Genomic DNA, 10,227 nt, shown 5'->3' on the forward strand with positions numbered 1-10,227 from the left:
ACCTACCTGGTTTACTACTTTTGTTCAAAATCCATTAAAATTAGGAAAGGTTTTCGATGACCATAAGAATTGTATTGAACAACCAACCAAATAGTATCAAGGAAATATATAATGTTTCTCACTTAATATCATCCAAATCCGAAGAATGAACAAGTTTCTTATATGCGAACATATCCTTATCTATCACAGTTGATACAACTTTAAAGAATTTTGCAAAAAAACACTAATATATTTAATCAATGAAGTGTATCTCACAGTAATAAAAATAAAACAGTGAATTTCAAAATTTATGGTCCCAATTTTGAGTCTTAGTAGCACAATGAATTTTCTGAAGATTTTGCGGACTTGACAAGGGTACATGAATATTTATGGTTTCTTACTTGATATTATTCAAGTCCCAAGAGTGCACGAGTTTCATATATGCAAACATATCATGATCTAGGACAGTCGATACGATTTCTTTATATACTGGCAGATTCGATGATGTCTGTGAAACAAGCATTGCACCTGGACAATAAGAAAATAAGATAAGATACAAATTTTAACGCATAATTCATCTGAAACCTTCTTGTTCAAAGCGGGCACGTCTACATTAACATTTATGCAAATTTTTGAATATGATATTTGGTTGTAGACAATACTATTGAAACACAAACAATCCGGATACGTCGTTGGCATGCATCGATCGTTATATAATCCTTTGCAATTTTTATTTTATTGGAACCTTGTTACAAAAAATGAGAAAAAGGATTGCAAGCAGCTAAAGCAACAATGAACTATGGCTTCAGCACTATTCTCACTAACCTGCACTTGTAGAACTGTTCTCAGGTTCAAATGAGTCCGAATCAGATGCTACAATGTTCATGCTGTCCATTACAGACATACTTATGGCATGACAGCACTCAAGACACGTCTTGACGATTTTCTGAATAAATATAAATTGAAGAGGTTGTTATGGAATAATTGCGAATACGATTAATATAATCATCTGGAATATAACCTTCAAGATAGCATGTTACATACTTTTATTTCAATAAATAAATATTTACTTATCGAATAGTGCTCAAACCTTTTTTTCAATCAAGAATCTCCTATAATTGAGAGGAACTTTCTGTAGATCCACATAATGATCCAATTTCTTCAGTACTTTTTTGCGATCAGATGCTTTGTGTTCTATCCATGTTATTAATGCCTTCAGCTTCATTTTTTCTGATGCCTTCGGTAAAAAAAATGTGAGTTATAACTGCATGCATGCATAATTAATTCATTTGACAAAACACGTGTTTCAAGATTTTGTTTAAAACCATTTTTTTTTACCAGTTTGACTCCTATTGCTTAGATTTTAGAATATTGATATGTTAGAACGAAATAAGAAAACTCGCGCTTTGGTTGGCCGTGGATATTGATGTTCCGAGTTTCATCTCAAATAGGCTCGAGTATGAAGCGCTATAAGGTTGTCTCAAAATAAATTTATACTTGTTTAGTTGTTTCTACAAAAAACTACCTTCATTATAGGAAAAAATTATTTTTATGTATTATTCCAGCGAATTTATGAGCATTACCATAAAAATAAGTAGCAAAAATGGTGTTTTTAAAACAGAGGGCTATTGACCAATGTTAATAAATTTGAAGCCAAGCTATAGCTGTTTTTTGTACATAACATACTTCCATTATTTTTTTGCAATGTCTTCTTATTTACATAATTATACTGGTTGGTTAAAATAATGTAGCATGCTCAATACCTTATTGTCTTGGCATTTGATCATATCAATTATATCCTTTTCTTCGATGAATTTGAACTCTTCCTTATTTGAAATTTTCTCAAAATTCTTCATTGCAAATATTTTCCCTTTTTCCTCCAATATTTTGCAACCATAAAGATTCGCGATTTTCATCGTAACGAAATATGAGTTTTCATCAAGGTTTTCTTCGAGAGAATTTGTAATTCCATCGACAACTTCTAATAGTTATCGATAAAAACAAGATATTTTTAATGTGTTATTGACTAATTGTCATATATAGGCCTATATTTTTTGCAATATATATTGTCGTTTTATTCTATTTGATTCAAGAGTCTTTCTGCGCGCTAACACAAATGTATTTCTGTAGCATTCCTTCTGACCTCGGTTACAGAAATACATTCGTGTTAGTGTGCAGCAACACTCTTGAATCAAATAGAATAGTCATCCTCACTCTTGCTTCAACATCCTCACATTATACGGATACACTTGCACAAAGGCATAGAGCATGGAAATGTAGTAAGTTCCACGTAACCCCAAATGATAGTTCTCGCTTTATGCTGTTAAATATGTTCCTTTTAACTTCGTATTATAGAATCATAAAATCGATATAAACAAATATCTGCGAAAACCAAGAGATAAACACACAAAGAAGAAGCACGTACTTCTTAGCTGTATGAATTGAGCCACATTCATCAAGGATTCGGCGTTCTCAATTGTTGTAGATAATTCACCGGTGTAGATATATTCTATACATTGTTTCAGGCATACTGGATCCACTCCTTTAATCTCCACTCTGCCGGATTGAGTTTCAACATTCTTCCAAACAACAGATGAACAATCAAATTATCATTCTGTATTGTCGTACAATTAACATTCTCTAATCCTAATGCATATAATTCGAAACTTTTTTGGGGCTTTTTTTCAATATATTTAATGGATAACAATTACGGTGCCCAAAATATAAATTTTTGTTGTCGTAATTTCCACACTGTTCACCTATTAATCGCAGGTTTACGTAATTTGAATACAATACAATCTTACGAGAAAACTTTGTTGCACATGAGCCGTGATCGATATATTGAGAAAATAAAAAATGCCAACAATAATAAACCCACATCATGAGAAAGCATAGCTTTGAAGTAATCAGATCCAGCCGATATGACATTCTTGTGCACCGGGATTTCTTCTGTACCAGCTATAATAGTGAAATCGCAATGCAGCTTCGATTCATTTCTGTATCTTATATTCAAAAAATTAAATCAAAGTCACGTTTTTCAATAATGGAAAGTTTGGCATAAACTAAGGAAACATATTTGGCCACACTAAAGAATGACGGTATGCTCTGGAACAAAATAAAATCCATGGTCAAGTGGAAGAAATAACTTGCAAAATTGCTTTAACTTCTGGCAAAACTGAAGTCGAGAATCGCAAGAGAGCATATCACATTAGCATTGCCAACACCTCAAAAATCCAAGGTCATAAATCCTCAGAAAAGAATAAACAAAGTAAGTAAAATAAGAGAGGAATAAAGGGATAGTAAAAACACGTGAAATGAACGACAAGTTCGAGAAGTAGTTTGAAAGAATTTCCCGATGTTCATATAGACTAACAATTTTTGATAGCCGTTTCCTAATTAAAAAAATTATATTTCAGTAATAAAACAAACCTGTTCAATTCCTCCAACATTTCTTTTGCATGATTATCATCATTTACACCGATTTTTACAGACATCACACATAGATTTTATAAATAAAACTTTTAATTACACAGGTTTAACTAAATGGAAAAATAATTATAGATAGCAATTATATTGATTTTTGAAATTGCACAGTGCCATTTTTTTCGGATGCAAAGTATTTCATTGTCTGCCATCTTGAACAGCACTAACAAATAAATGTGATGCTGCTCAAGATATATAGTGACAATACCGGCAAGATGGAAGTTAAAGAAAATGGCAAGAACAGGGCAAATAAACCAGACCTCACCAAATACATAGAATATTGAGACACTTACACGGGACAGGATTTCGACCAGGGTGGTTCAAAGTTGTCGGCATCTAGGGCCACAAAATCATTTTTACATTGTTCGCGGACAACCTTGGACCTGCGCTAAAATTTAGGGCTGGGAATGGTTAATTTTAGATGGTTAACGGTTACGATTTATTTTAACCGTTAAAGTCAACTGACATTTCAGGTACAAATCATCTTTATATTGTACAATTCCTTCAAAAATGATAACGTCATCGCAAATTTATCTCCTGTGGCGTTTAATTCGAAAGAATATCACTAACTAACTGTATTGGTAACGACCCAATGAATGTGAACAATAATTGAAGTACCAAGATTGCTGATTATGAAAATTTGACAATGATATTTCCAGAATCAGTTTTTGGTCAAAATATATTGTTCACGATTTTATTGCAAAATCGTATATTCAATGTCATCCAACAAGTGCGCAGTTGATGCTGTTTTCCTTTATGATATCTTAAAGTAGAATTAGCACATCGAACATGGAAAATCACATTGTCACATAAATGACATTTAATACCGGAATCGGGTTTTACGAAAATACTACGATATGTTCGAACCACGCTGAATATCTCTTGCAGCAGAGCGATCACGAAACTATCTTGATTCCTGAATAATTTTGAGCGATACCGGGATAAGATCAAGCGAAATGGCTTTGTTTCCATTGTAACAAGCTGAAATTATAAATTATTACGTGAAACGTCACGCCTAGGGTAACCGGTTAATTTTACCCGGTTAACGGTTAAAGTGTTTTCCCTGGAATTCCCAGCCATAGCGCTAATAGATTCCTCCTCACTCAATATTTAGTTTTATTTTAGCGCGGATATTCCGACTGAAAAACTAGTTAACAATTTAGGCTAGCCAAGAATACTATTCAACTTCGCTGGTTGATTCATCTTTTCTTCTGTAGTTAGATAAGCTTCTCTCGGTTAAACGGACTTTGTTTGAGACGAGGTATTGTAAATTATGTATTATATATGACCAGCAACACACTACTCCACTCTTTGTACGCAAACCAAACATACGATTAGTCAAATATTAAATTTCAGATTGGTAACGTATAAATTGTACATATACATCGAGACGATTCGTACATTTATCATTGATATTATATCATTACTTTACACTGTGCAATATACATAAATTACATTGGCAGGAACAGACAATGATGACAACGACTCCGGGTGTGGCATAATAAATGTATTCTGTACTTTAATTAGGCTTCGTGTAGGCCAATATGTACTGAGAATACTTGCATCGATCATGTTAATAGCAACAGGGGAGCAATGCTCCACATTATGGACAGCATGACACGCTCAACGCTCACTGTCAGTCCCCTTTTTTCTTCCTAATTCGCATTTCGAATGAAACTCAAACTAGGACTTCAAAGTGTTCGATCAAACCCTGATTCAGATATGTATTTCTGAAATGTTTTTTCCGCCATTCAACAAAAAATATGAGTATATATTACTGATATATTTATCAAAATATGAATCCATCTTTAATTATGGTGTACGATGACTTCTACAATTAATCATTAACGAAGTCGTTATTGCCTAATAAAAGAATATTGGAAAACGCTACAAAATAGCGATAGTTGTTAACGATAGCGATAGTATTTTAAATGGGATATTAGATCAGGCGGTATTTTGTTATCTTTATAAAGTGAAAAACGTATTGTTAACACAAATTGTTGAAGTATCTTACCTATGAACCCCATTCATGTTATTGGCTCCGGGCTAAAACGAAATGTCGTACAGTGCTACACGAGCCGTTGTAATTAAGTAATATATGCGAAAAACTCCTTGCAGATATTTGAACAAAAATTGAATTATATGTAAATTCTCTCAGGACTTCGCAATTTCAAAATTCTATTCTTAGAACGTCATTCTCGTAAACGTAAGTTTGTGAAGAAACTTTTCTTCGCAAAAGTCTATTTGATAAAGCATATAGCACTGAGAGTGACTTTAAAAGGCTCCTTCAGCTTTACGATTGGTTCATACTTGGACTTCTTAACCTTGGGCTATTTTCTTTAGGACTATGTATCTTCTTACTCTTTAAACTACGGTACCCACGACAAGTAAATCTAATCTTGATATATTTCAGATATAAATTTGAATTTTTTCATTACTGAAAAAATAATCGATGGTTTTATAGATACAGGAATTCATTGGTTTAAGTGATTTACAATTAATTTCCAAAATAAATTTATGAAAGACTCATTAAATTTATGCCGATGAAGATACAATTATACGTATAGAATACAATGTTAGTGGTATAATTCACTTTGACAAATGACAATCATACAAAATGTCATTTATTTTGACTTAAAAGTCTTTCAAATGTCGACATTGCTCTTTTGTATTTATCTTTTGTTTCAGCAATGAATAAAACGTGGTCGTTTGAGCCATGCATCTCTGCCACGTAAACATCTGCACACGAGCTTTTAGTCAGACGTATCGCTTCGGTAAGTTGCCGACTCCCAATCACACTCTTGTAGCGCTCCTTCAAATCATAGGTGCCTTGAGGTGTTTTTTCCTGAGCGTAGTTATAAAGCTTCTGGAATTCATCAATTGCAGAATCTGGGTCAAACTTATGGTCAGCTGATAGACGATGTAGTCGTATGTTCAAACAATCACCAATTGTTTGAGTATCCAATCGCACACCGTTCGAGCCCCTGTATAATAATATGAGCTCAGCTAGAGCTATTCTAGATCTCAATACATACAACAAGGTTGCTTACTACTCAATGACGATTATAGTTGGATAAAGCAAAAAGCACATTAAATACGGAAAGTTTTAATAAAATTCGATCGATTGGCATCCATCGATATTTAAATTTGATCAAATTTTTGTTTTAGTCAGGCTCAATCACAATAGAACATGCATATTTCACATTGGTCTCACATGGTCATGCAAATATAAGATTACGCTTAATCTCCGCATTAAAACTTTGAATAATCTGTTGATACGTTGTGTCTATGGAAAAACTTTACCATTAACGATATTCTCACCAAATTCTATCGAGTGTACTGCGTCGAGTAAGTTCAAGATATCCAAAAATATCTGTGTCGACAGAAATCATATTTTTATCTTTCTCACCAGTGGGTCCACCTGAATTGCCTAAATAAAATATGAAAAGATTCAGTATAAACTATAAATTCACTGAAATTACATAGATTTAGAAAAAAATTTAGAATCGTAGAAATATACGAGTATGTAAATTGTAAAACATCACAGGAAAAATATCCCCCTTATGTGGTGTAGAATTTCAGTTTGCACTCACCCGGACTCAACTTTATTAAATTATTTATAACTAAAAAAGTCCAATACATTCGTATATATGAGCAATATACACTAATTAGCTACCTTGATTCGGGTTATTCATCATTTTTTCTCGATCCAGAAAGTGTTTGAACATGTCCAACGCCATCCTGCATTTTTCTTGATTCGGGGCAGTGAATATGATGGTGCATGGTGAATCATGTACTCGATCCATGTGTACTTGGGGAAACTCGGGACGAAGACTAGCGAAAATTCCTTCCAGTGCTTCTTTAGTTAAATTCGAATCGATTTTGGTTGTATCTTGAGCGACAGAATTTGAAACTTTATCATGAAGAGCATTCAAAGATTTTTCCGCTTTTTTAGGGTTTCCATCTGAAGTTGTAGGAGTGAGAACAATTTTGGATGCGTCGCCCACCACATTTTCGTTCATGCCAACGTCGAATTTCTTTCTAAAATTATATAAATATATATATATTGTGTTGGCATATAAGATTTATTTATTATGCCAAGAACACTAATTTATCCATAGATAAAGATATCTGAATTAAGGAGCATCTATGTTGTTAAATTGTGGCCTTGGCAAACATTATTAATTTTAACTTTTCAGTTATTGATCATAGCTTACCTACATGGTTACTACTTTTGTTCAAAATCCATTTATTTTAAAGTAACAAACGTTTTCGATGGCCATAAAAATTGTACTGGACAACCAACCAAATAGTATCAAGGAAATAAATACGGTTTCTCACTTGATATCATCCAAATCCGAAGAATGAACAAGTTTCATATATGCGAACATATCCTTATCTATCACAGTTGATACAACTTCCTGGGTTTTGATTGGTTGATGTGGTTGTTGTTGTTGTGGAGTAGGCATTACTACTGGCTGGAGCGGAATGCTGGGGACCTCGTGAAACACATTTCTTGACAAATAACCACTTTCTGGAGCCATTTTAGGTCCCATATTATCCAGATTTTGTGATATCATATTTTCAATTCTTTCAAAAACGGCTTGCATTTGATACCATTCACCTGAAAATGCAATATACTTGAAATACTGATTGTTTAGGTCAATACATCCAAAACTGGAACAAAACATGAATTTCAAGAATTCCCCAGATTAGAGAAAACAAAAATGAAAGTCGTTCGTTATTTGTTTTAATGACACTCTGCTTTACATATTACCACGTCCTATATTAATAGCATTATTTTATGAAGTCATGCTTATCTGCTTAACATTCATACTCAACCAATTTTATAGAAGCAGTACCTTCAGCATTATACCCTTGTCCACTGCCCACGGGAGTGATATTGCACCCAGTGGAATCCATGATACTTTCAAGTTCATCTTCGACATCGCCAGATTTGATTTTTAACTGTTGAATGACGTAGTCGGATATTTTCGCGGTGACAGTCTCGAATATTCGTGGCTGCCAAAATGATGAATATAACGAATGGACCTCAAATATATTATAACCCCCAGTTGTTAACGGACAAAACTCTTAGATTTTATTATTGAGAAAATTGACATGAAATCTACACTAACCAAGGTTGCGACTATGGGACCATTATGAATGAGGTCTGAATATGACTAACAAGTAAAAATACACGCAGAAATTTAAAATACTTACTTACGCCTTTATTAAATTTTGATATCGAATCAATCAATCGAATCGTTTTTTTATTAGCCATGCGGGAAAAGCACAATAAAATGAAAAGCAAGAGAAATCCCGGAATATAGGTATATGTATATATAATCTTGACTTGGCCCAGAATGGACACGATAACATCGAAATGACTTCGGTTTATTTGTCAGCGGCTATCTTGCAATAACTGTTATAATGAATAAAACAATACAAAGTTACCACAACGCAAACGCTTTTATGTTGACAGTTATGCTATCCTATTTTGTAATTATAATTCTATTTTATTTATATACGATTCCAACCCGCAGTTATAGTTATAACATAATAGTGTGTGTTATTAAAGAACACGAGGTACCTACAACATTGGTTTCAGCGGGGGCAAACATCAATATTCATTTCACCGGACGTGTCTAGATGCTTCACTTAGGTTTAAAACAAACAAACCCATATAATCGTGCTCAATGCTCACCATCGTTTGATTACTTACCCGCGGTTGCAGAGGGCTTACAGAAACTGTCTTCCCCGCTATTTTGTGTGTGTGTTGAAGAACGGACGGAACAGCTGAAAATCGAAAATATTTGTAATATAGTTATCAGCTCTAGCCATTAGCAAAGTATGATAATACATTCATTTTCAATAGGTAATCACGTTGATACTTTTTGTAATCGCTAGCCAATCACGTATGCGAGTGACGCTTTGTTTGCCCATCGTACATAATGGCGAAACACAGTCAATATTTCGCGATTACGTGACGACTGAAGCGAAGCCATGTCCATACTGTATTACAAAATGAAACACGTAGCAAATTGGTCGATTATGAAGCCTTTCCTTCCGTAACAAAATAACTTTGCTGACGAATATCTACGTTTCCGTGAATTTAGGCCTGACATAAAATGACGTCATAGTTTTGCCAGTCGCTATCTGTTAATTATTTGTTCGCGGCGGTGTTTGGCGCTCAGAGTTGGTCTGGCATACGATGTGAAACTACCGTTATCTGTACTTACTTTCTTGCTCTTCAAAGGTGATTATTGCAGTATCACTCTCTTGGTTTGATAAGGGAAAAGTCACTGATTGAACGTCACCCCCGCCGACATTTTTCTTTTTCTGGAAGTAGATCGTAAGTTTGTCCGAACTAACGTTCGATGGAATGCCTTTAACGACTATTTTATTCGAGGTAATATCTTGGCTTGGCGTCGAACTAGCCATAGTTGCCGAAATCCTCGACTATAATGCAACAAATACCTATAGACGTTACAAAAGAAACGGTCGATAAAAGCTGTGCGTTGAGAATATCAACGGACAAACTTCCTGTTCTTGCTGCGCATTGATCCGTGTAGTCTCAGTCATGGGGATTTCCCCAGGTATCGGGTGCGTAGCTTTACGCGAGACTTCACCTACATTGCTCAACAGACTCTGGTACTCGTTTGACTTATCTCCGACCAATAAGACGGGCAAAATACATTTATGCAGAGATGGCGCGCACACGATGTGAAAAACAACGTTCTGATCGTGTTGTAATTTGGATTT

The 10,227-nt window shown here is 34.3% G+C and overlaps 2 protein-coding genes across 2 annotated transcripts; both read right to left on the reverse strand.

Moving 5' to 3' along the window:
• Positions 1-376: 376 nt before the first annotated feature.
• LOC120340812 (kelch-like protein 12) lies at positions 377-3,588 on the reverse strand. The gene is made up of 7 exons (XM_078120061.1): positions 3,409-3,588; positions 2,858-2,981; positions 2,405-2,561; positions 1,743-1,960; positions 1,070-1,216; positions 805-925; positions 377-507 (listed from the first exon to the last, which is right to left on the reverse strand). The coding sequence occupies exons 1-7, from the start codon at positions 3,471-3,473 to the stop codon at positions 377-379; spliced, it is 963 nt and encodes a 320-aa protein (XP_077976187.1). The 5' UTR covers positions 3,474-3,588.
• A 2,262-nt stretch (positions 3,589-5,850) lies between these two features.
• On the reverse strand, positions 5,851-10,014 carry LOC120340778 (uncharacterized). Its single transcript, XM_039409138.2, has 7 exons — positions 9,705-10,014; positions 9,188-9,261; positions 8,325-8,484; positions 7,804-8,086; positions 7,139-7,503; positions 6,784-6,892; positions 5,851-6,446 (listed from the first exon to the last, which is right to left on the reverse strand). The coding sequence occupies exons 1-7, from the start codon at positions 9,904-9,906 to the stop codon at positions 6,083-6,085; spliced, it is 1,557 nt and encodes a 518-aa protein (XP_039265072.2). The 5' UTR covers positions 9,907-10,014; the 3' UTR covers positions 5,851-6,082.
• Between the last annotated feature and the right edge of the window lie 213 nt (positions 10,015-10,227).

This window comes from Styela clava, chromosome 14 (assembly GCF_964204865.1).
Source record: "Styela clava chromosome 14, kaStyClav1.hap1.2, whole genome shotgun sequence".
Taxonomy (NCBI): Eukaryota; Metazoa; Chordata; class Ascidiacea; order Stolidobranchia; family Styelidae; genus Styela; species Styela clava.

What these genes read in the sequence shown, in the direction of transcription:
- LOC120340778 (XM_039409138.2), bottom strand. Translation starts at nt 9,906, where the DNA reads ATGGCTAGTTCGACGCCAAGCCAAGATATTACCTCGAATAAAATAGTC. An exon ending in TAAGCCCTCTGCAACCGCGG is followed by an intron (nt 8,485 to 9,187) that starts GTAAGTAATCAA and finishes TCATTTTGGCAG; the next exon opens with CCACGAATATTCGAGACTGT. An exon ending in TCGGATTTGGATGATATCAA is followed by an intron (nt 7,504 to 7,803) that starts GTGAGAAACCGT and finishes ATATAATTTTAG; the next exon opens with AAAGAAATTCGACGTTGGCA.
- LOC120340812 (XM_078120061.1), bottom strand. Translation starts at nt 3,473, where the DNA reads ATGTCTGTAAAAATCGGTGTAAATGATGATAATCATGCAAAAGAAATG. An exon ending in AAGCTATGCTTTCTCATGAT is followed by an intron (nt 2,562 to 2,857) that starts GTGGGTTTATTA and finishes TCTGTTGTTTGG; the next exon opens with AAGAATGTTGAAACTCAATC. An exon ending in TCAAATGCCAAGACAATAAG is followed by an intron (nt 1,217 to 1,742) that starts GTATTGAGCATG and finishes TTTTTACCGAAG; the next exon opens with GCATCAGAAAAAATGAAGCT.